At 33.6% G+C, this 27,540-nt stretch overlaps 1 protein-coding gene across 9 annotated transcripts in view; it reads right to left on the bottom strand.

The window, feature by feature from the left end:
- ZC3H13 (zinc finger CCCH-type containing 13) overlaps window positions 1–27,540 on the bottom strand; it is an 87,918-nt gene that overhangs the window by 54,885 nt on the left and 5,493 nt on the right. For 7 of the 9 annotated variants that reach the window (XM_082435360.1, XM_082435359.1, XM_082435358.1 and 4 more), the window contains 4 exons: window positions 26,098–26,223; window positions 25,659–25,768; window positions 22,901–23,012; window positions 4,361–4,469 (listed from right to left, as the gene is read on the bottom strand). In XM_082435360.1, coding sequence (XP_082291486.1) covers window positions 4,361–4,469; window positions 22,901–23,012; window positions 25,659–25,768; window positions 26,098–26,214 — 448 coding nt within the window. In that variant the 5' untranslated portion in view covers window positions 26,215–26,223. The remainder of the gene's footprint in view (window positions 1–4,360; window positions 4,470–22,900; window positions 23,013–25,658; window positions 25,769–26,097; window positions 26,224–27,540) is intronic. The other 2 variants (XM_082435355.1, XM_082435361.1) reach the window with 2 other exon arrangements.

The following is a 27,540-nucleotide window of genomic DNA, read 5'->3' on the forward strand; positions in this document are numbered from 1 at the left end:
AGTAACTGGAAAGGGAGTACAAGGGGGCTTATGGGATACTAAGAATTTTCTATTTATTGATGGGTGCTGGTTATACAAGGCTGTTCTGTTCATGAAAATTCAGTAAGCTGTACACATGAATCATGTACTCTTCTGAACATATTATTATACTTCAGTAAAAAAAATTTTTGTGAAGAGTATTCTGCCTTTAAGTGAAGAATGATTTAGGAGACAAGGCTAATCTCAAGGCATGAGGTTAGAAGGTTATTTAGTAAAATATATTTATAGGCAACAAATATCTTAAGAACTAGAATATTAGTAGTAATTTAGAGAAACAGATGGTTCTGAAAGACATTCAGTAGATAGAAATGTTCAGAATTCCATAAATGTCTGGGTTGAGGGGAAAATGTAGTATCAACAATGACTCTCAGAAAAGGGAACCCTCTTGCACTGTTGCTGGGAATGTAAACTGATACAGCCACTATGGAGAACAGTATGGAGGTTCCTTAAAAAACTAAAAATAGAATTACCATATGACCCAGCAATCCCACTACTGCGTATATACCTAGAGAAAACCATAATTCAAAAAGACACATGCACCCCAATGTTCACTGCAGCACTATTTACAATAGCCAGGTCATGGAAGCAACCTAAATGCCCATCGACAGATGAATGGATAAACAAGACAGATGAATGGATAAACCATAATTCAAAAAGACACATGCACCCCAGTGTTCACTGCAGCACTATTTACAATAGGCAGGTCATGGAAGCAACCTAAATGCCCATCAATAGATGAATGGATAAACATATATAAAATGGAATGTTACTCAGCCATAAAAAGGAATGAAATTGGGTCATTTGTAGGGACGTGGATGGACCTAGAGACTGTCATACAGAGTGAAGTAAGTCAGAAAGAGAAAAACAAATATTAAAAAAAACACAAATATTAACGCTTATATGTGGGATCTAGAAAAATGGTACAGATGAACCGGTCTGCAAGGAAGAAACAGAGACACTGACGTAGAGACAAACGTATGGACACTAAGGGGGGAAAGCAGGGATGGGATGAATTGGGAGACTGGGATTGATATATATACACTAATATGTATAAAGTAGATAACTAATTTAAAAAAAAACAAAAAATGAAACAATGACTCTCAGGCTTTTGGGAAACCAGTAGGAAAGTGGTGCTCTTAAGATATGGGACTCAGGTGGAGACATCCAGTTGGTAGATGCCTCAATTAAGAGCTCCAGATATTGGAGTCATTAATACACAGATGTTAATGATGCCCTGGGAGCATGATTTCATCTGGACAGAAGAATGGAAAATGAGAAAAAAAGAAGTCTTGGTAAAGGGGAAACAACTAAAAATTTTAGAAGCTGCTTCTAGAGACAAGTGGTTCTCAAAGAGTAGTCTGAGGACTCCTAAGGATTCCCAAGACAATTTCTAGAGTTCCAGGAGATCAAAAATATTTCTATAATACTACGTTATTTGCCTGGTTTACTCACTCTCTCTTGAGTATACAGTGGAGTTTTCCAGAAGTCACATGATATGTGATATCAGTAACAGACTGAATGCAGAAGCAGATATGAAAATCTAGAGGTCTTTCGTTAAGCCAGTTAAGAGTTTACTTTAAGAAGTTAAAAAGATTTTCAGGGAGTTTCCTGGTGGTCTTGTGGTTAGGATTTGGCGCGTTCTCTGCCATGGCCCAGGTTCAATCCCTGGTTGGGGAACTGATCCCGCAAGCCTAGTCGTGTAGCCAAAAAAAAACCCAAAAATGTGCAAAAACATGTAAAACACTGCCACCTTCTCCAATTTCTATTTTTGCTTTACAAAGCATAGCTATTTTCCATAAAAGTATATGTTAGGTTTACTGCTGTCATTGTTAAATAAATTAATAAATATTTCAAAATGTTCTCAGAACCAATTTCTAATACGGAGACTACTGAAACAGATAATCCACAAAACAAAAGTTCTTTGGGGTCCATAAAAAGAGTGAAAAGTGTCCTGAGACTGAAAAGTTTGACAACTACTCATACAGATCAACTTCTTCTGAGTCTAGCTAAAACTGCTATTCACTTTAGATTGAAAATGCAGAAGGTAAACATATTAAATGAGCTCAGTCTAACTCCATGCTTCAGTATTCCTTAAAACAGGAAAACCATAGAGATACACAACAATCAGAACCTCAAGAGAAAGAGTAAGAAATAGCAATGTATTTTGTATGTAAAACTACTATAAGAGACATTTACTCACCTTTTAAAAGAATTTCACATAAAAAGCCTCTTGTAGTAAAATCACTTTCATTTTTTAAAGATGATAGTCTGAGCAAAGCCTTGGGAATCAACATTTAAGGGATAGAGAGCATACAAGGAGCCTCTATGTAAGACCAAAGGGCTTCAACAGGAGAACAGAAAACCTGACAAATGACAGATGGAAGCCAAGGGGAAAGTGTTTCAAGAAGACAGGGGCTCTGGGATGTGTCACATGCTGCAGAAAGGTTATAGAAGAAGGAGACAAGTATGTCTCCTTTTATTTAGCAAAGAGGAGGTTACTGTGACCTTAAAGAACAGTTTTAGTGAAGACAAGGGTGAGAAGACTGAATAAATATGAGGTGAAAAAGTAGAATTTGGTTGTAAAGTAGGAATAAGCAGGGTGATGGCTCAAAATAATATGGGGAAAAGAGAAAATGTGCCAAGATGGATGTTAAAGCTGTAAAAGAGAATGCAAAATAAATGAACGAGACTGCAGAGGTGGGAGGAAATCAGGGCAATAGAACCTTATGCAGCAGGAGGGAGGCCCCTTGTAAAGAAAAAGAGGGAAGTAAAAAAGTTTAGATGTGAATGAAAGACTAGTTTATAGGTGTGGTGGCAGGAAGTTGAAAGAGTTTGTGGATAAAGAATTCCATCATCTCTGTGTTGTAAATAGCAAGCAGGAGAAAGGGGCTGGAAGGTTTGAGATTTAAGGAGTTGGAGATTTAAGGAGAGGGTTTCAAAGAGCTACTATGAAGAAAAGGAGCAAACTAAATTAGGCTTTTCTGAACCTTTAAAACGGTCAACAATTAGCATGCATTATTGTAATGGGAATAGAAGTTTCTATTTTGAAAAATAAGCAGCCAATACATTTCAGAATGTATTTTATACAAAAATAAAATGAAAAAAAATGTTGAGTGTGTTAAGAGTTAATCCCTTAGAATTTAGGAAAAGTTAGCCATTCATCCTTGAACAGTTAAGGCTTGTAATATTTTATTTACTGCTATTTTGTAGGAGGTATTAGATTTATTTATGAAGTCCCATGAAGTAATCATAGAGAAGTTTCCTACTTGTTCTTAGAAGCAATGTTTTAACAGACAATACTGTATAAAGATGGAATGGATTTCCTTAAAAAGTACTGACGTTCAAATTACTGGACAGCCATTTAAGGTACTTTTCAAGTACTAGTCTGTAAGTTTTCAGAGATAGTTCTTAAATATAGTAGTAAACATTTTAGGCTTGCAGGCTCTTGGCTGTCATTGTACTCAACTCATCTACTGTAGCTCAAAAGCAGCCACAGAAAATATGTAACCAACAGACATGGCTGTTCTCCAATAAAACTTTATTGCAAAAACTGGTGGCAGGCCCACAAGCTATAATTTTCTAGCGCCTGGTCTAAGTTTTCAGCTATCCGATGAGGAAGTTGCTTACATCCTTAAACTCTTTAGTTTTGTCATCTATAAGTAGAGTAACAAAGCTACTGATTTAATGAGGTAATTATATGTTATATTAAAATGCCCAGTACACCCAACACATTCAACAAATGTGAGTTCCCCTTCTCTGTATTTGGTAGTGTGAGGCTACAGTGCTCACATTCCAGAAGATCACAGAAGTAGAGAAGAGAGAACATTCATGGTGTGGAAAGTAAATGCTTACTTGTTAAAGACAATGACTCAAGATAATTTTGCTAATTTCTTATGAACAAATCCCAGGTCTCAATTATCATCTGATTTCAATTTCTTGAAAGATGAAATCCAACAATTCTTTAGAAATAATTTTCGTAGGTCTTTAAGGTTTAAGAATCTCACTTTTAATATTTTATGCAAAACAATAAACATAAATTTAGATTCTTTTAAACCTTGGTACTGAGGAACTTAAAGATTTACAAATGTCATAAAATTCCAAAGGACTGTGATGCTGTATAGTAAGTTCTAGGGAGAATAGCTTTCTCTGCTTTTGTTCTGCTACTATATGCCATTTTCTGCCTTATAACTCAATAAGATGGACACAAGTCAATTAGACAATTCTGAAACTATAGCTGGAAAGTGTTTTGAAGCCCACAGGAAGTCTACAAAATGAATAATCAATAAATTGACTATATAAACAAAGATTTTTTGAAACTCACCATCTCTATTAGTTTCCCATTCTACATTTTCTTCTTCACTTTCTGGAGTTCTCTCCTTAGTGATTTTTATGTCTTCCTTTTCCCTATGTCTCCCTCTTGAAGATTCTTTCTAAAAAGTACATACATACATATGGGTTATTATATTTATAAAAACTACATGAGGTAGTTACTATAATACAGAATATTTCTAACTTCATCTTTGTTTCATTAAAGAATCACTCTTGCAAATAATCACACATCCACTAAGTAGAGGAAGTAACACGTTCTAGAGCATCACGATGAAAAGACTGTACTATTATCTATTTTACTAAAGAACGGCAACTTGGTAAATGTTTGAAGCAACTAAGATTTTAAAAGATACAATGAAAATCGAGTACTTTAATAAGCATTTGGTAGTATACTACATACTCAGTTTCTACGTGAAAATTACAGGGGTAAAGTTTAAAACGGATAAAGTACAACTGGAGGAATTGTAAGTGACTATATTTTAAAATGACTTAAAAAAGGTTACACCGTTCACAGCAGATTCTGAAATATGATTGCTGATCTAAGACTTGTCATATACTAACGTAAAAGCATTTACCTACACACCTAAAGATAAATCCAAACTCATCTAATAATTTTATAAATGCTTTAAAAGAGGGGATTTTCCCTATTTTGATGAAACCAAAATGGTAACTAAAATAGTTAGAAAAGTTATCCTTACATTGCAGCTAAAAACCAAGAAGTTTTACATTTTATTCCAGGTATAACAGTAGCCTATAGACAAAGCAGGACAATAGTAATTCAGCTCGTAAAATTTAATTAAATACCCTGTTACATAAGATGAAGACTCTAAACCACATTTTACTAAGTGGTAAGAAAATAACCAGTGTCATGGAATTGTTATCTTCCCCCCACCATGTCTCATTTTTATTAACACTAACTCCTGACTAAGAAAGACACTAACACACAAGGACATTAAGTGCTGAGAGTTCTTTCTGGGCATTACCAGACATAAAATTTGGCTGCTTAAAACACAAATTAATTTCTCTTTGTCTTCTTTTTAAAGAACTCTAGCATATAACTGCCCCTAAATTTTACTTATTTAGGTATGAAGTCATGTTGTAAGTATTATTGCTAAATGACATATATAGTGGCTGGTACGACAACAGAGGCTGACAAATATCATTAAAAGATTATATAATTGTTATCAGCCATGACAAAACGGTAAAACATCAAAAAAAGAGAAAGAAAAAAGAAATGCACTCCTATTTGTACATAAGACAAAGGAGAAAAAGGAACACATCTATTTTTATTCTTAAAACACATTTTGTGGAATATCAATGAAGAGCTATTCTATATCCCAGGTAACTTTTGAATGTTCTGTAGATTATACCCACTATAAATATACATTAGTATGTGCTATATCAAAAAATTTTCATAGAAAGTCATCTCCAAATTACTGAATAATATATTCTGGGTTTTTTGGTCTATAAGGTATCAGACTACATTTGTCTATATGTAGTTGTAATACCAACTACAAATGTAGTTGAAAAGGGTTTCAGAGCAGTAATTCTGGTACTGGAAAACAAAATAATCTGCAAATTTGTAACAGAATATTTTTAACAGATTTAGAAACAGATATAATAATCTCAATAAATTTCATTAATAATTTATGTAAGTATTTCATAATATTTACCCTACATATTGAAATTATATAATTTTTTATTACCTATTGTTTTCCAATATGACTCTAATACTGCCCCCAGAGATCACATATAACTTCTATTATTAAGTACTAGAGATTGAATGCAGGCTTCAATATGTGGTGGAATTTCAAGTTAGGAGATATATTTTTTCCTAATACTTTGTCACTATCCCACCTCAAATCATAATAGAGGAAATTATTTTGATAACACCTAAGGCTCATGTCATTTTTTTAAATGTTGTATTTCCTCATTTTTCCACTTCAATAGTGTATAACTTGTTTAAGCATGTTATTCCTTGTAAAATAAAATTATTTCCCTCTTTCTCTGATCATATTCAAATATAAAGGGTCTGGTATAACTTGTCCCATGTAGTACAGCATGGTCTGCTCTTTCACCTTCCTGTAATTTCTTGAATAGAATGGACTATCATCTTACTGTTCTTATACGCAAACATATTAATTAGAGGTACAACCATTTGATTATTACGTATTCTAAATTAATCATTCTGGAACATGTACATGTTGAAATACTTGTGAAAGAACCACAATATTTTAGCCAGTACCCATGGGATGAGATATTTTATGAATTCAGAATTATTTGGATTTCAAAATATATTAAGTAACAATGCCAGTAGGGTCTGGAGCAGCAACCTATAATCAAATATACTGATATTTTTGCAGCAAAACATATGAATTCACCAACTGGGTAAAGAATGTATAATAAGCTTCATATCAATTAAAATCAGGTTTTGCTGCCACATAAGTCTATGCCTAACTTAGGAAAAATGTTTGGTTTTAAAAGTCTCTTACATTTCAGCAATGCAATAAATAATTGTGAACTTTACTTTCACTTTATTTCTACTTTATATTACATTCATATTTATTTCTTAAACATTATATGTATGGACAGATTATATTTATTATAAATTTTATTTTTAGCTAGTAAGGAGGCATTACCAAGAATATGATCTAAAAAGAAGTGTTGAGGCAAAAAGAACTGAAAACCAATATTATAATAACTGGATTAGCAACCATAATAATAAAATGTTAGGGGTCTTTGAAGTAATATAATTCAATTTCCTACCCCATGCTGAAATTTTTTTCCTAACTATTGTATAGTTATAGAAGTCCTCTAATAGAATAATTTCAGGGAAAAAAAGATTTACTCCCAAGGTCTCCACTGATAGCTCTCCACTGTTGCATTCTTTGCCCCCATTTTCAGAAAGTTCTAAATATTAGAAAATTATTTCTCATACTGATCACAACTCTTTTATACCTCTCCAGAATTTCTATTGATTGGAACTAGTTCTGACCTCTAGAATCGTGCAAAACAAATCTAATAATTCTTCCACGTGATGGCTATTTAAATATTTCAACACTGTCACTAAATCTCTTCAATATCTTCTTATATCAGGCCAAAGATACTCTACACACTGATCATATATGAACATTTCACAATTTTCATACCCCTCACTACTCTGTCATCTTCTCTGGGCATACTAATTTGCCAATGTTGCTTCAATAAAATGTGATAACTAAAATTAACCTAGTCCTGCCAGAGCAGCATAGAGCATATAGCTTCTACCTCTCCTAGTATAGAACTGAAATTATTCTTGTATTAATGAACTTGTTTGCGGGGGGGTGTTTTGGGTAGAGTTTAAATAAGAAATTATAATCTTATAAGCTATATAAATTTAAATTACAATCTCACATAAAATGAAGTCTAGAAATAGGGTAAACTTCAGGGCTGGGTGATGTAGTAACACACTGAAATCACTGGAGACCAAATTTTCTTGTTGTTTTTTTCCATTCTTACAGCTCTGCTATTCCTACTGTTGACTTCACATTAAGGCATATTTCTTTTACCACGATGATAAGCAATCTAGGTTCACCCAGTGTGTGCCTCTCTCCAATCACAAAATAATTCTTTCTTTCAGTCTGAGTAGGCCAACTTCAGTCACATGGCCACATCTGAATCAATAACTGATATCAAGATAATAGCCACAGGCTAAATGAATTAGGCCTGGTTCCTGAATCAACAGAATTAGCAAGGAGAATGGGATTATTATGACCAGATTAGACTAATGAGGGTCTAGCAGTGAATCTGGGGTCAATCCCCCAAACCAAAATGCAGCTTCAAAATGAAAAAAACTGATTGCATTCTGGGGAGTTCAAGGTAATTTATACCATACCTTTGGTACCACACTTCACCTCCTCAGAGTACAATGCCACACTTCTGACAACTGCATTGGCCATAAAAAAAAAATACACTTTCTGACTTAGTAAACGTTTTCTCTGTTCACCTTTACCGTTGCATTTTGGACCTTCCTTCTAAGGTCATTTTCCATCTTCCTGATGTATATCCTTTTAGACATTCTCTAAGTAATGAAGGTCTCCTGGTAGTCAACACTCTTAATTTTACCAGAAAGCTTCTTTATTATATCCTCATTCTTGAAAAGCAGTTTTTCTGGGCTCATAACTATGGGTTCATACATTCACCTCAGCTTTGAAAATATCATTCCACTGTATTTTGGCTTCCATTATTGTTACTGATGGTATCAGTCTATCATTCCTTTGTAGAAAGATCTGTCTTTTATCTCTGGGTGTTTCCAATATTCTCTCTATGCCTCTCATGTTTTGCAGTTATGATATAATATCTACTTGATATGTATTGTGCTTTCTGCAGGCTTATATCTCATTAATTATGGAAAATTCTCAGCCACTATTTCTTTCAATATTGCCTTTCCCATTTTCTGTTTTTTTTCGGGGATTCCAATTAGATGTACATTAGGTTTTCTAAGTTTTTCCCCCACATTTGTGAACCTCTTCAATATTTTCTATAACCTTGTTTTTATGTGCTGCATTCTGGATAAACTCTTCAACTCCATCTTCCAAGTCACCAGTTCTCTCTTCACAGATGGGCCCAAGGCTTAGTGTCTGAGCAGCTCTAATACCTGTAAAAGTCTTAAAGTCACTACTGGCTTTCACACTTGCTGCTCAATCCTTGGTTTCAATTCTGTCTTTGTTTTGCTGCTGTTTATGTTCTTGAGAAAGCACGTAAAACTCTTCTTTCAGCAGCTCGAGTTAAAGTTAATGTTAACCCAAAGTTTTCTTCTGTCATTTACTATCACATATTATATCAAAGCTATTAACAATTCAAAAAGCTATTATTAATATTTAAAAGATTATGGTTCTCACCTTAATGTTTTCAAAACTTTTCAACTGGACACTTCTGATCAAGGCTAAAAACTTTTAAATAATGAACAATCCTTATTGTGGTTTTTTGGCCTGAATATTAGCCCAACAACTTAGCTCAGTATATAGCTTTTAGGACAGATATAACTGACATTTTGAAATTTTAAAATGATTCACAGATGTGCAATTTCAGATCCTTTTAACACTATAGAAACACAGACGGTAAAGAAACTTAGATCTACACTTAGGAAACTGTAGTTTATTTTGTTTATACTATACTGAAGAAAAATCCCATAATAGGGTTATCAGAGATTTTCTTTTATGAAGTGGTCACAAAAATTATACTAGCTCGTCTCAGAATAAGCAGAGTCACAAATAAACAAATAAGATTATAAACTTCAAAAAACAGTCAACAGATAACAAAAATCAGGTCATCTCCAAGCACCACATTTTAAAAATTACAATGAAGAGAGAACAATTATTAATATTTCTGTATCTATGTACCGACTAATACAGCACTGAAGAGCACAGCTACAGGAGACAGGGAGTGAACTAGACAGAAGCATACTACTAACAAGATACTTTAAAAGACATTCTCAAACCAAGATAGATCAAGTAGACAAAGATATGAAAACTACAGGAGATCAAAACAACAGATGTTTCAGATATACTTTAGAATCTGAAAGCCAAAAAATAGAAGATATACCTTCTTTTTAAGCATATGCAGAACATTCAGAAAAACTGACCATATCTTAGGCCACAAAGAAAATCTTACCAAATCTGAGAAAAAGAAATACAAAAAGCAATAATATAGAAGTTATTTTTTAAAAAATCAAAACAATACACACATAAAACAAACAAAAGGCTCTTCAATCTGAAAAATTTTAAACATGCCATTAAGCAATTATTGGACCACAGGTGAAATACAAACCTAAAGATGAGAATTCCTTAAAAATAATGACAATGAAAGCATGATATATGAGATCCATGGAATTCAGCTAAAGCAGTTATCAGAAAAATGCTTATAGCATTAAATACGTGTGTGTATATGAAAATAAATAAATAAATGTTCCACCAATTCAAAAAAGAAAAGGAATACAATAAACCAAGGAAGGAATTAATAAAGAGAAATAAATGTGTTGAAAAGAGAAAGAACTAATATATAAATCCAAAAGCTGATGCAAATAAACCACTGACTAAACTAATGAAGGAAAAAGGGAAAAAGCAGAAGTATTCAAAATCCTATATGACAATGTGAAAATAGCCATTAGAACAGAGAAAACTGAAAAATGTGATTTCTTTGCACAACTCTATGCAAACTAGTTTAAAAACCTAGACAAAGTACATAATATTCTAGAAAAAAAGTTAACAAACCTGACTTAAAGTCAAAAGTCTACTAATTTCCACTGGAAAAATAAATTACTTACACAACTTCTTCATAAAGTAGTATCAGACTCAGGTGGCTTCACATGGGAATTCTACCAAACCTTTCAAGAGCAGAAAATCCTGATACCGCTTAAGATATTCCAGAGCAAAGAATTAGGAATATTTTGTTATTATAAGGTACTTGGACTACCTGTGAAGTGCTATAGTATTATTTGAAGGTAGACTTGAATTAATCGTAAATGTAATTGCAAACTCTAGGGCAACCACTAAAAAAGTAAAAATAACAAGTATAATTGATATGTTAAGAAAGGAGAGAACATGTAGTAGTATAAAATGCTCAATTCAAACCATAAAAGGCACAAAAAGAGTGGAAGACAAAAAAATAGGAACAAAGAACAATGGTATAACAAATAGAAAACAGTAACAATTACAGTAGATATTAATACAACTGTATCAATAATTACTTTAAACATCAATAGACTAAACACACCAATTAAAACACAGAGATTGTCAGAGTGAATCAAAAAACAAGACCCAGCTAGCTATATGTTGTCTATGAGAAACCAACTATAAAAATAAAGACACATATAAATTAAAAGGAAGGGGATGGAGAAAGATATACTATGCTAAAGACAGTGGGAGTAGATATGTTAATTTCAGACAGGCAGACTTCAGAATAAGGAAAGTTAGCAAGGACAAAAGGGCATTACATAATGATAAAGGGGACAATTCTTCAAAAAGACATAACAATCCTTAGTATATATGCACCTAACAACAGTGTCAAAATATATGAAGTAAAAACTGATATTACTGCAAGGAGATATACATGATCCACTAATACATTTGGAGACTCTAACACCCCTCTATCAGAAATGTACAGATCCAGCAGGGAGAAAATTAGCAAGAAAACAGTTGAAATCAAAAGCACCTTCAATCTACTGGATATAACTCACATCGACAGACTACTTCATCTGATGACAGTAGAAAACACATTCTTCTCAAGTTCACATGGAACATTCTGGACCATTTTATGGACCATATTCTGGACCATAAAACACACTTTTAAAAGAACAAAAATCATATAATGTCTAATCTCAGACCACAATGGAATTAAACTGGAAATTAATAACGGAAAGATAGCTGAATAATCCCAAAATATGTGGAAATTAAACGACACACTTCTACTTAATACATGGGTCAAAGAAGAAATCTCAAATTTCAAAATATTTCAAACTAAATGAAAATAAAGTACAATTTATCAAAATTTGTGGGATGCAGGGCTTCCCTGGTGGTGCAGTGGTTGAGAGTCTGCCTGCCAATGCAGGGGATGTGGGTTCGAGCCCTGGTCTGGGAGGATCCCACATGCCGTGGAGCGACTGGGCCTGTGAGCCACAACTACAGAGCCTGCGCATCTGGAGCCTGTGCTCCGCAACAAGAGAGGCCGCGACAGTGAGAGGCCCGCGCACCACGATGAAGAGTGGCCCCCCGCTTGCCACAACTAGAGAAAGCCCTCGCAGAGAAACGAAGACCCAACACAGCCAAAAATAAATAAATAAATAAATAAATTTAAAAAAAATTTGTGGGATGCAGTGAAAACAGTGTTTAGAGAAAAATTTATAGCACTGAATTCATATAGTAGAAATGAAGAAAGCTCTAAAATCAATAATCTAAGTTTCCACCTTAGAAAACTTGATAAAGAAGAGCAACTGAAATCTAAAGTAAGCTGAAGAAAAGTAACAGAAATTAGAGCAGAAATTAATGAAACTGAAAACAGGAAATCAACAGAGAAAAACCAACAAAACCAAAAGCCAGCTCTTTGAAAAGATCAAGTTTCTACGCAGGCTAACTAAGAAAAAAAGAGAGAAAACAAAAATTACCAATATCAGAAACAAAAGAAGAGACATCACTACAGATTCCAAGGACATTTAAAGGATAACAAAGGAATACTATGAATAATGTTATACCCACAAATTTGATAATCTAGATGAAATGGACTAATTACTTGAGAGACACAATCTGCCAAAACTCACACATCAAGAATAGACAATCTGAACAGACTTATATCTACTGAAGAAATTGAATCAATAATTAATAACCTTTCAAAACATAAAGCACCAGGTCCATATGGGTTCATGTGTGAATTCTATCAAACATTTAAGAAAGAACTTATACCAATTCTCTACAATCTTTTCCAGAAGGCAGAAGCAGAGGGAATACTTACAGAATTATTCTGAGGCCAGCATTAATACCTAAATATCTAATACCAAAACCAGATGAAGACACTACAAGAAAAATAACAAAAAAAAAGGACCAAGATCTCTCATGGGCATTGATGCAAAACTCCTGAACACATTAGCAAAATATAAGCAAATGAAATCCAACAATATCTAAAAATAATTATACACCACAACCAAGTGGGATTTATACCAGATATGCAAGGGTGGTTCAACATTCAAAAGTCAATTAAGGTAATTCATCACATCAACAGACTAAAAAAGAAAAAGATGACATGACCATGTCAATAGACAAAGAAAAAGTATTTGACAAAATCCAACACTCATTCATGATAAAAACTCTTAACAGACTAGAAACAGAGGAGAACTTCCTCAACTTGATAAAGAACATCTATACAAAACCTATAGTTAATATCATAATTAATGGTGAGAAACTGTCTTGCTAACCTCAGGAACAAAACAAGGATGTCCCCTCTCACCATTCCTTTTCACCATCATAATGGAAGTCCTAGCTAATGCAATAAAAACAAGAAAAGGACATAAAAAGTATACAGATTGAGAAGGAAGAAATAAGTGTCTTTGTTCACAGATGACATGATTGTCTATGTAGAAATTCTGAAAGAATCAACAAATCTGTAGGTTGCTTTGGGTAGCATGGATATTTTAACAATCCTAATTCTTCCAATCCATGAGTATGGTATTTCTTTCCATTTATTTGTGTCATCTTCAATCCCTTTCCTCAATGTCTTACAGTTTTCAGGGTATAGGTCTTTCACCTCCCTGGCTAAATTTATTTCTATGTATTTTATTCTTTGTGAGGCAGCTGTAAATAGATTTTTCTTAATTTTTCTTTCTGATAGATCATTATTAGTGTATAGAAATGCCACAGATTTCTGTATATTAATCTCACAGCCTGCAACTTTACTGAATTCATTTATTAGTCTAAAAGTTTTTCTGGTGGAGTCTTTAGGGTTTTCTATATATAGTATCATGTCACCAGCAAATAGTCGTGTATATATATTTTAAAGTAGCGGGATAATGAATAATTTAGTTTTTAGGTTATCTATAGGGAAAAAAGTAGAGTGATCAAGAGATAAAAGGTAGACTTTCCTGAATGTAACCTGTTCTGTAGATTTAACTTTGAAACCATAAGGTACCTTATTAGCCCAGCAGGCATCAGTCTCATAACTTTGAAACCATGAAAATGTTTTATATACTTAGAAATCAAAATTATATTTTAAAAAAACCCCTAAAACTAAAATCAAAATGAAATGAATCAACCCAACTTCATCAATTTTGTGGTTTAACCACATAGACAACTGTTCAAGTGACTTAAAATACAATAATTTGCACTTTGCTATAGAGCAGAAACTAACACAACACTGAAAATCAACTACACTCCAATAAAAATTAATTTTTAAAAAATACAATAATTTGACTATCTCTTCCTAAGAAACATATATCACAGATATTTCCCTCACGGGATATATCCTAAGAACTACAAAGACATCTTAAACTGTTTGAAGTAATCATATTATTAATACTATTGTTAATTATTATTCTGGAACTATTAAATGTAAGATAATGCAAATGAATGTCAACAGGGACTAAAATTTTCAGCATAAGAGAAAGTGATACAATTATAAAATCAAAGAATTAGGTAAAAGTCTTACAATTCTAAATTTGAACTATTTGAACTCATGTTTGTTTGCATGTTTTTAAAGAGAAGATACATATGTATTTCCTAGGTGAAATACAATGAAAAGCCCTAAAAACGACTAATCTAGTGGTTTCCAAGTAGTGGTCCTGAAATACCATCTCCCAATAAAAGAACCAGGGCTGTAGGTAGGGGAAAATGGCTGACTCCAAGTAGAGGATATAAAATATATACAATAAGCTGGGAACATCTTAACAGAAACAAAGAAATTATCAAGGACTACTGAAGCTGTGTCAATACAGGCAGGATATAATTGGACTTCATCAAAATTAAAGGGTATCTTTAAAGACACCACAGGGACTTCCCTGGCAGTCCGGTGGTTAAGACTCCGTGCTTCCACTTCAGGGGGCATGGGTTTGATCCCTGGTCGGGGAACTAAGATCCCGCATGCTGCACGGTGCAGCAAAAACAAAAAAAGACACCACAAAGAAAATGAAAAGGCAAGTCACATACTGGGAAAATATATTTGCAATATACATATCCTACAAATGACTGGTGGTATTCAGAACATATAAGAGCCACAAATCTGTAATAAGACAAACAGCCCAACTTATAAGCTAAAGACATAAACAGACACTTCACAAAAAATATATAAAAGGCCAATAAACACATGAAAAGATGCTCAACATCACTAATCATCAAGAAATGAAAATTAAGAGACCTCCCTGGTGGCTCAGTGGTTAAGAATCTGCCTGCCAATGCAGAGGACACGGTTCAAGCCCTGCCAGGAAGATCCCACATGTCATGGAGCAACTAAGCCCGTGCGCCACAACTACTGAGCTTGCACGCCACAACTACAGAAGCCCTCGCGCCTAGAGCCCGTGCTCAGCAACAAGAGAAGCCACCGCAATGAGAAGCCAGCACACCTCAACAAACAGTAGCCCCTGCTCGCCGCAACTAGAGAAAGCCTGCACACAGCAACGAAGACCCAACGCAGCCAAAAATAAATTAATTAATTAAAAAAAAGGAAATGCAAGTTAAAACCACTATATACCCAGTAGAGCAATGCCAAGTGTTGGCAAGAATGTAGAGCAACTGAAACTCTCATACACTGTGGGTTGAGGATGTAAAATGGAATAACCACTAGGGAAAACTACTTGGCAGTTTCTTATAAAGTTAAAAGACACATAACTTACACATAACATATGACTCAGCAATTCCACCTCTAGGTATTTACCCACAGAAAACATATGTCCACACAAAGACCTGTACACAAATGTTCATAGCAGCTTTATTCATAATAGCCAAAATAACCAGAAAACCATATGGCCAATAGCCATAATAACCAGAAAACAACTCTCGTGTCCATCAACTGGGGAATGGATAACAAATCTTGACATATCCATATAATAAAACACTAACGCACAATAAAAGGAACAAACTGTTGACACATACGACAACATGGCTGCATTTCAAAACTATTGTGCTAAAAGAACCAAGACCCAAGAACATATAATATCTGGTTCCATTATAGTGACAGATCAGAGGTTGTCAGGAGCCTGGCTTGAGAGGGGACTGACTCTAAAAAGACATGAAGATATGTTCTGGGTTGATGGAAATGTTCTGTATCTTCATTGTGGTGGTGGTTATATAGGTGTGTACATTTGTCAAGACTCAAATGGTACACTTAAAATGAATACATTCTGTAAAGTAAACTTTTAAACAGAGCTCAGGATCTAATATAAAGACCTCCCACAAGCTAAGGAAGGGACATTTGAGGAAAAAAAAAAAAAGAAAAAAGAACAAAGAACAAAAGAGTAATAGTGGTACTGAATTAGAGTTAAGAGACATCAATAAGAACTCATGTTCAGCTCAATACAGATAAAGACGGTTGCTTGTAATATTTATAGATATATGCATATACACCAATTAGTATACACACATATATTTCGTTGCTCTGTCAGCTGGGAGGGCCTAAAAAAAACACCACCCCAGTAGGAACAAGCACACCTAGTACCAGATTTTAGCGCTCTCTCTCTCTCTCTCTCTATCTCCTAGCCATCAGAGAAAAAGCCCGTGCTACCCAAACAAAGAGGTCCACATAGAGAGAAACTGAGGCCTCCAGCTGACTTCCAGCATCAACAACCAGACATGGGAGTGAAAAAATCTTCAAATGATTCCCGCTTCCAGCATCCTAGCACTTTAGCTGAGGTTCCAGACATAAAGGAAGAGATAAGCCATGCCTACTGTGCCCTTTCTGATTTCCTGACAGAATCCATGAACAAAATAAATGGTTGTTTTACGCCAAGGTTTGGCAACTGGAACTCCTTTTAATACTATCAAAAAATATTATACATTTGCAGATCATACAAGGCTAAAGACATTTTTTTTATATAAAGTGAACATTTTAATCTACATTTAAAAATCACCGTAATCAATCGTGTACTATATATACATTATCAAATTCCTACCAGGTGGTATATATTGTATCTCCACTTACACCCTTCCCCTTCTCTTCTAAACCTTTTCCTTTGAAATGGGTAAACAACACTCATCTGTTCTACTTAATCCTATACTCACTTCTCAAATTTTTAATTTGGTGACTCTCTACTCTTGCTGTTTTACATTTACTGTGTTTTATTCTTTCCAAAGAATTTTCACATGTACGTCCTCGCTTGGTTCTCACTATAACTTGTGACATATTGGTGCAAGAGACTTACTCAGGATAGTTATAAAACTGTTAATAAGGCCTTCTAAGTTAAAGTCCTCCATTGCATGAAGCAGCTTTTTATAACACATATAGTCCTATCTCCTTCCTTATCAGTGAAACTTTTTCCTCATCTAGCCAGAAATATCAAGATGTAGAAAAAGAACAAGGGAATTTTTTTAGGTGGTGGGGGGAGGGAAATGAGGGACAGGAATAGAACTGGGTAGGGGACTATGAAGCAAAACTAATAATTATGTATACATTCTGGGAGGTACAGTTCCCAGAGACAGAAAGCTTCATGCTAGAAATTAGTTCTCAATTCAGAATACCAGAGAACCAAGCACTAAGGGTAGGTCAAAATCAACTGTAGTGTGCAAAGTCAAAATCAATGGTAGCCTATAAAATACCTGAAAGAGGCTGGAAGTTGGATAATCAACTTGAGATTCAGCTAAAGACTGAGATCTGAAAAAGTAATTTGCATAGTAGTCATCTTAAATAGATTCAGAGTGAAGGTGAGGATAAATATCAAGTCTAAATAGATTCTCTGAAGATAAGTCATCAGGTTGAGGTGGGGTAGGAAATGATAAAAATGACCTTTGAAAAAATACTGGACAAGGAAAAGGGAACATCATTCTGAAGTCTCAAAAGAAAAACTTCTGAAAATGACTTATTATTGGAACCAGAGAAGGTCATTAACATGATAGATTAAGAAAAAATATTTTTAAATATATTACACAGATCAGTTGAAACATTATTCCAATGGTTTTAATTTCATATATGAGAAAGCAGATTGACAAAAAAGATTAAGACTTTAAAAACAAAGATCATGAAAAATACTGGAGATGGATGGTGGTAAAGATTGCATAACAATGTGAATATACTTAATGCCACAGAACTGTGCACTTAAAAATGTTTAAAATGGTAAATGTATAATGTATTTTATAACTTAAAAAAGAAAAAAAATGTTTTAAAAGATCAATTCATACAAATAAACTCAGACCATTGCCCATCTGCTCTGAGGTAAGATTTCAGGTGAGCAAGGGATGCTCATAGGGCATCTCTAAATCCTCAACTATTAGATATCCTCCCACAACGAGGAATTATTTTATACTTCCTTGAATGTGGCCACAAAGCTTCTCTTAAGAGACAGAGATTCCCTATAGCACATGCATGCCCTAATCATCAACAAATGCTTGAATGTTCCTCCTGACTCTATATTCACAGGTCTAATTTTGCTTTCAAAGCTATTTTAATTTTGTGCTCGAATTATGTAAAATAACAAGTCTCTGTTATAGAAGAAGAAAACACAATTCAATTACTGCATTTGAAAAGTTCTATAGACTGGTGGAAAGTATCCAGTACCATAAAAATATGTTTATTATTTCACAAATGTTCTAAAATAGCATATTAGTGTTTGTGCAAATACAGAAAACAGTGCCAAAAGTTAGTAGTCCGTGATGCTATGAGTCTAGCGTACAAAAGGGGCCTTTCCATCTTAGTTAATAGCATGGAAAGCCTGTAGTTAGGCTGAACACCTCCCCTCCACTCATTCTTTTGGTCATCAAATCCTACTGACACTACCTCAAATTAGCCTCTCACCATGATAAATTCAGTTCCATTATGTTAAGCATGGTTCTGATCACCTAGACCAGCCAATATGTCCAAAATATTGCCAATGCAACATATGACCAACATAAAAAATTATTAATGAGATATTTGACTTTTTTTCATACTATGTCCTTGAAATTCAGTATGTATTTTACATTTACAGCACGTCTCAATTCAGACTAGCTACACTTCAAGTGCTCAACAGCCCCACTGGACAGCACAGACCTGAGACCATCAGGAGTTCTCAACAATGGCTGCACATCAGAATCACTTCTCATTTATTCAGTTAAGTGAACTTACTAGTTCCAGGGTCTGGAGGTGAATTGGTAAACAAGATAGATCTCTTCAGCCCTCATCTCACATACACATGCCATTAATTCTTTCACTCTAGGCGCACAGCTTCACAGGTTCTCAAACACACTAGTCCTTTAAAACTCCTTATTGTTATTGTGTTGGTTTTCTTCCTCTTCCTAGACTCTCACCCATTCCCTCCTTCATCCCATCTATCCTTCAACATCCAGTGCAAATGTCATTTTCCTCTGGTTCCCCAGGCAGTTATTTATTCCCTCCACTGTGAGCTTTGTTCATCTCTCTCTGACATACTACCACAGTCTATAGCATTACAGTTTACCTATTTATGAATCTGTCTCTCCACAAGTTCAGGGTTTATCAACCTCAGACACATTGGAGTTGAGGTCAATAGCAGAGAAACGGTGGAATTAGTTTGCGGAAAATCACACACATCCTATCTTAGCCATGCTATGTTACCTATGCGATACTTGCCCCCTACATAAACTACATCTGATTTTCCCATAGAAATTCATTATGTGAAGATCAAGAGTCACACATGTTACAATAGGGAATGTACCGTAGAAATGATCAGCACCTGTTTTCGTGCCAGATATAGCACTCAAAATAATTAATACTTGGTATCCTAACTTATTAACAGTTTTCTCTAAGTTTGGATAGTGAATTCCCTAAAACCTGACTACTCTTGAATCTTGAGACTTTATCTCTTAGGTGTGCATGAAGCTAAGTGCCTTTGAGGGCTATCTCATCTATGGAAAGCAAGAATCAGGCTTTAAATGTCTTAACAAAATACCAACTTTGCTGTCTACTAACATGATATGCTGAACATATAAACCTTTACAATCAACAACTACTTACACTTTGATATCTGTTAAAAACCTCAATCTCCAATGCCGATATTCATCTCCTATTAAGAGCCTAAAACCAATTTATATTTGAGAAAAAAGGCTAAGAGCTATTCTAATACCAGTACATACCATTTATTAAGCTGTCACATTGGAAGAGTCAGTCATGATACTTGTTTTACATATATTTTCTTCACAGCAACACGATAATATAGCTATCACCTCCATTTTACAGATAAGGAAACTGACAGTAGCATTAAATAACAATTCCTAAAGTAATGTGTTCAGAATATGAATTCCAGATGTCTGCCCTTTACATTAAGTACAGTCCACCTAGTGGTATGCTGGAGCCAGTTCACACTGACTCACAAGAGCTAACTGTTAAATTTTTAGGAACTGCACAAACTGTAACTAAAAATTAAATTATAAAAACTAACAATTAAATAAGTAATATTAAAAACAACAGTACTAATTATTCAAAACTCACTTCCCAAATATTTTAGTATACTTTACTCTTGTGGTTAATTACATTTATTGTGTGTGTGTAGTCCCACACTTCCCAACTCTGTATTCAGTGATACCATTTTAGAAGCTTGAAACTGACCATGATGGGAGTATTTACACCAAAGAAATTGGTAAATCCTACAAAGTATGGCTTTCTTTTTTTTCTGAGTGGTTGTTAAACATATACCAGCAAACCATGGAGTCCATTCATTATTCTGAAATAAAAAGTTATTTCAAAATGCAATACACATGCTCGGCTCCTACCCAGAAATTCTAATTCAGTAGATTAAGGGTAAAGTACCTGCGTGTATATTTTGAAAAAGACCATTTCTCCTCCAAAAGGATTTTGATACATACTGCCAGCTGAGAACTACCATTTGAGATTTCTAAAACGGTTTTATGTATCATATCAGACATTAGAAAGCTACATACTTAAAACTGCATTACTTTAAGTCCCCAAAGATGTCTTTACAAACTATAATGTAAAACTGTGACACAGCTTTTCTTCAAGGATCAAAATAGCCAAAAGAAAGCTTCTATATATCTAAAATTATCAGAGGTTGCTGCTTATACAATTCAGTAACTTTCGTAAAAAGGTTATAATGAGACAACTAGATATCCATATGCAAAAGAATGAGGTTGGACCCTTACCTCACACCATAAATAAAAATTAACTCAAAATGGATCAAAGATTTAAATGCAAGAGCTAAAGCTCTAAGATTCTTTGAAGAAAACATAGGCATAAATCTTTCTGACCTTGAATTAGACAACAGTTTCTTAAATGTGACACCAAAAGCACAACAAAAATATAGATAAATTGGATTTCATCAAATTAAAAACATTTGTTTTTTAAAGGACACCATCAAGAACATGAAAAGACAACCCACAGAATAGGAGAAAATTTTTGCAAATCATATATATAAGGGACTTGGATCCAAAATACATAAAGAATTCTTACAAATCAACAATAAAAAGACAACCCAATCTAAAAATGGACAAAGGATCTGAACAGACATTTCTCCAAAGAACATATACAAATGGCCAATAAGCACACAAGAAGATGTTCAACATCACTAGCAATCAGGGAAATGCAAGTCAAAACTACAATGAGATTACCAATAGGATAGGTATAATCAAAAAGTTAGATAACAGCAAATTTTGGCAAAGATGTGGCGTATTGGAAATCTCACACACTGATGTAAAGAATTTAAAATGGTGCAGCTGCTTTGGAAAACATCCTAGCAGTTCCTCAAAAGGTTAAACATAGTTACCATATGACTGAGCAATCCCACTCCCAGATATAAACTCAAGAGAAATAAAAACATATGGCCACACAAAAACTTGTATACAAATGTTCATAGCAGCATTATTCATAAGAGCCAAAACGTGGAAACAACACGAACATTCATCGACTGATGAATGGATAAACAGAATGTGATATCTCAATACAATGGAATATTACTTGGCAAAAACAAGAAGTGAAATACTGATACATCCCCTAATCTTTCACGAACCTTGAAAACACTATGCTAAGTGAAAGAAGCTAGTGACAAAAAGACTCACATATTGTATGACTCCATTTATATAAATAACCAGAATAGGCAAATCTACAGTGACAGTAACTGGAATAGTGTTTGCCCAGGGCTGGTGGTCAACTGAGGGGCTAGGGAAATGACCGCTAAAGGTTATGGGTATTCTTTCTGGGGTGATGAAATTGTTCTAAAATAGACTGTGGTGATGGAAGCATGACTGAATATGTGAAAAGCTGCCCAAGTGTACACTTTAAATGGATGAACTGTATCTCAATAAATTCGTTGCAAATGCACACACAAGAGCACGATAAATTTCTTTAAAAAAAAAAATTAGATCTGGGAAATTTCCATTCCTGACAAACATCTATGTTTTCTTTTAATCCATAAACTACATCATAAATTGTGCTTCTCTTTTGGTTTCACCACTAAATTCTGGGATCATATGTGCTTTCTAGTTCAGTTTGTCACCACCATGCCTTGCCTTCACTGTTTTAATTTAAAAGTGTTCTACTGCAAGGCACTTCAACCCTTCTTGGAAGCGGGCAGGAAACGATGGCTGGCTGAATTCTGAAAACTTAAGAATACATTTAAATACTCCGGATGTCCACCATGGCACAGAAACCCTATGAAGTTCAGCTGGAGCTCTGCCAACCAGGTCCCTTCATTTTAACTACCACCAAGAACTAAAACGGTTAAGAATTATGAGTTTTTCCAGAGGACTTTTTCCCTCTAAATTACATGATCCATATAGAACATTGTAATGCAACATTACACATTTACCATATATTTAGCACACAAGATAATACTTAAAATAGAACATAAATGACAAATCACTACTGAAATTTAACTTTGTTTTGGGAAATTCGTTCCTACCCTAACAGGTGAGGATGACTCCTCTGTATTTCGTTTCTGGGACTCAGTGTCCACGTCTTGGCGCTTGTTCTTCATTCTTTCTCTAAGATCCCCTGTAGGTCTTTCTGGTGACCTTTGAACCAAAAAACAAAAACAAAACAAAAAACAAAACAAAACAACAAAAATCTATATTTATATAACATTTTATAAGAATATATTTACAGAAATAACCTCACAAATCTAAATATAGTTTTCTACTATCCATGGCTCCTAAACTTCAGAAAAACAATTAATAAATTTCAGCTTATATATTAATATATAAAAAAATATGAGCATCACTTACAAGTTTTCTCCCAGTACCAATCAAAATGCATACATTAAAACTCCATGGGGTGGCAGGTACTGGTGATATTAATAAGAAACTACAGGTGAGCTGAGAGAAAGGAATTTGTAATTAATAGCTTAATTTGTTTTCCTATGAATCACATAAATATATTAGTTATATTTGAAAGCAAAAAGTAGGAAGGTAAAGTTTTAAACCACAGCACTGCAAAATTAATCTAGAAACAACAGTATTATCATCTATACATGTATATGGTTGGATGCGACATCAACAACTGTGAAAATATTTTACGCATCTCAAGAATGAAAGCAAATACAGGAATTTTGAATGTTATTCTTACAACTCTTCTTAAATTTGAAATTATTTCAGAATAGAAAGTAGTTGAAAAATTCAAAGCAAGATTTTCAACGAGTTTATTCTCTGCTTTTATACTCTTGTTTTTAATTAAGGAAAAATATACATATTTATATTTAACACTGGTAAAGCTTCATAATTTATACTAGCAATTTGATAAATGGCTGTTCAATTATTTTCACACCATCACTAAGTGAGAAAAATAAAGCAGAGGTAGAAAACACACTGCCTTTATAGACTATTCCTAGAGCACCATTAAAAGAGGGCAATAGTTGTCAAGGAATGATATGTCCCTCTTTAGCCACCAAAAAAAAATGTGTATAATGTTTTTAAAGGATATAAACAAATTACAAAAATATTCACATCTATTTCAAGTAATAGCTGTTCAATCAAATCGAGTCCTTTATCAATCATTAACACAAATCACATGATTAGTGAAAAAATAATTTCAGTCAATTCACTTTAAAGGATCTCATTAACATTTACATGCACATTTTATAGATCTATATTAAATGTTTTAACAGTTAAAGCTGAACTGGTAAATGGAACTTCTTATAAAGAACCAGCACTTAAATGCTTTAAATTATAATTATGATGCACATGTAAATTTTATATGCCCTAGTCTCCTTTATATAATAAGACAGTTTATTATAAACTTGTTTCTATCCTAAACAGTACCTAACAGAATGCTCTACATACAGTGAATGCTCAGTGACTTAAATGATTTGTGACTAAGTAAGCATTTCTGAAATATATTACTTTTCTTTCCATCTCTGAATCACATTATGAACTATATTTTTCTTCCTTACAAAAAAAAGGGAAAATACACAAATACAAAGGAAGTTATTGGGGAAAAAAATGCACAAAATAGCAAAATTATAACAAAAAAATCCTTTATTCTAAATCTAGTAATGACACTTTTTTCCATTTTAGACAAATTTCTCTGCCCATTTTCCTCACAACCATCTCTTGTATAAAAATTTTGAGTATGTTAATGTCACAGATGAAGTAAAGCATGTATTAAAAGTACAGTAATAATATAAGCAAAACATTAAAATTATTGAAACAGTTTCTCCAGGTATGTGTGTGTTTGCACAGGTATGAAACTTATAAAGACTAACTTTCCCACATTGACAGGAGGGACAGATGACAATCTTAATACAAATAAAACAGAGTATTCAGCATCACAAGTAACCTAACAATGTACAACATTTAAGTGAACAGAAAGTCAGCTAATGTTAAGGTTTTGAATTTTAAGTTCTGTTAAACTTCAAAATCTATACACATACACAAAAATTCACCCAACTAAAAAGGAAATCTCCAAATGCTAATGTTCAGTTTTTACACTGTTGCTGAAGCCAAAGCAATCAGCACATTCAATTTTAGGACTAGGTAAATCAGTTGTTTACCCATCAAGTTTAAACTGCTTTTGTGACAATCTTTATGTATGTTACATCTTTAAACACCATAACAAAATCATCATGAGGGAGCCAAAAAAAAATAAAAGATTTTTATTAGGAAAGTCTAATTTAGCCTTGCCTTTGTTAAAGGAAAAATGATATTCTAAATAGGTAGTACATTTATCCACATATAAATACATACTTTCCTTTACCTCAATATATTGTGATAAGAGATTTGGCAAATGCATTTTAACCTACAGAGCTTGCATTAGATTATCTTTTGTAATTAAGATTTGAATTTACAACATCTTAAAAAGCTAAAATTATACTTATTTAAATTTTACTATTTTAAGAGTTGAAAGTAGTCTCTCCTCACTAAAAGCAAATCCATGAAATTCTGCCGTCTTAAACAGCACTTTAATATATAATTGGGGGGCAGGGCACGAAAGTAAGCCATACATTACAAAAACAAATTTTTGAGCAAATTAATTTTAAAGCAAACATCTTTATTAATCTTGCAATTAACAACTAAAAAGATCCTGTCGATCTTGGCTATTGATAAGACTACCACCAAAATAGAAAATCTGACCAAATATATGGTAGTATTTCAGATTTTTATACTAGATAAATTACAAAAGCCATCTTCTAATAGTATATGAACAATTCAAAGTTCTCAATTTACCTTCTATAATTGCTGCTATAACCTTTACCACGGGGTGAAGGGCCATGTACGAATCTACATGTGTTTCCATAGAGGCAGTTGCCAGTCTTCAGCCAGTTACGGCACTGTGTCTAAGAGACAGATATTACTATGTAAATTTCATATTTAGTCATATTTATTTCTGGAAAAAAAGATGCTAGTGGGACAAAATTAAAATAAATGCTATCAAAATTCCAACTAACCTGAGATATATTACTCCCCAAATAATAAAAACATCAAAAAAAAAAAAGCCCATAAACCCTAATGCCCATCTCACTCCTTTTTTATGAAACACATTTGAAAAAATTTACTAAACCAATATTCCTACAATAAAACAACCTATTCACTTTTGTGATATAAATAAGAAGTTGAAGAACAGGAATTCAAGAGAACCCCTGTGACTGTACTAGTGACAACTCACCTCTGCTGTACTGCCAGTGCTGGGTCCAAGCCTCTCAAATACACTGGGTCTTCGGGATGTGCTATCAGATATGGTCTTGGTATTTTCCACTGTGACCTTCCTTCTAATTTTTGACATTTTGTACTACTTTAACCAAAAAAGAGAGAGGCAAACTGTAAAATTCTTCAGTTTTAAATAACTGAGCCAATAACTTACAAGTAGATAAAATGGTAGATAAGATAACACTGCAAAATTACAGGGGATTTTTCTCAGAAGAAAAAAGCCATAGGAGAGGTCACAAGTAAACAGAGGTAAACAGAAACTATCTTCTAAGACATACCTTATTAGTGATTCAACAATTCTGAATCTTTTGGCTAGAATTTTACCTCTTCTACAGAGTGAGTAAGATTCTACTCACACAGTTAAGTTTCCATAGTACATTCAATTTCAGAAAACACACTATAAAACGTTTAGTTTCTAAGTTCCTTATAAAAGTTGTTTCAAGATTTAACAACTGTCTTTTAAAGAAAGTTGTGCTATCATTCTCCATCAACTAGTTAACGGTTAAAGAAAGCTTTGCCAAAAATAAAATCAGGTAAGAATTTTAGTCGGAGTAGAAATTTTGTTTTACACAGTTTAAGTGATAACATCAGCTATGTTCCAAAAATCAGCTTGGGAGAAAAATACTATTTAAATATTTTCTTTGTCTTACAGAAGCCAAAGAAGAACAGCATAATCAGGAAATTTATTTTGCAATAATACAAAAAACAAAAACAAAAAACAAAACCCTCAATGTTGATAAATGACCTTCTTTCAAAATATGACAGGCTGTAGAACTAGAAAAAGTGAAGGTGTTTTGATAATCTATACTGCATTGAATTGACATAAAAGTCAAAGGTGCTAAAAGAAATAAACAGGCTATTTACCATTATTATTAACAAGAAAAGAAAGACGAATTATAAAAATATTTTACAAAAGTAAATAAAACATTAGAAACTAAAATATACAATCAGGTGATTCAACTAGAAATGAAAATATCAGATAACAGCACTATGATATATGTTAGAAAACAATGTTAAATTCTAGACCTAGAATAATCTAGAGAGTACACTACTGTGGGAAGTGGGTAGGAACTGCCTAAGAGAAAGAAAAAGGAACTAAACCGTATCACACTTTATACACTAAATATTAGTTGAAATTTTGTTAGTAGTCAAAAGTTACTAGAATGAATGATGTCAACTAAAGAAGTAAAAGTTCCACTTGGTAAAGAACTGGTCTCTATAAAGTTCACAAATGCTCTTTAATGTGGTTTCAAAGTAAGGTCCTATCACTTAAAAGGAAATTAAATCATGGTAGTACAGAATCAAAACTTAAAAAAAAAAATTACAATGTTTGGTCTAGTTAGATACTTCTTGTCAAGTCACACTTTGAAAAGGTCCAAAGAATATGGACATTTGACAAATT

Source organism: Balaenoptera physalus (genome assembly GCF_965194825.1).
Source record: "Balaenoptera physalus genome assembly, chromosome: 18".
NCBI lineage: Eukaryota > Metazoa > Chordata > Mammalia > Artiodactyla > Balaenopteridae > Balaenoptera > Balaenoptera physalus.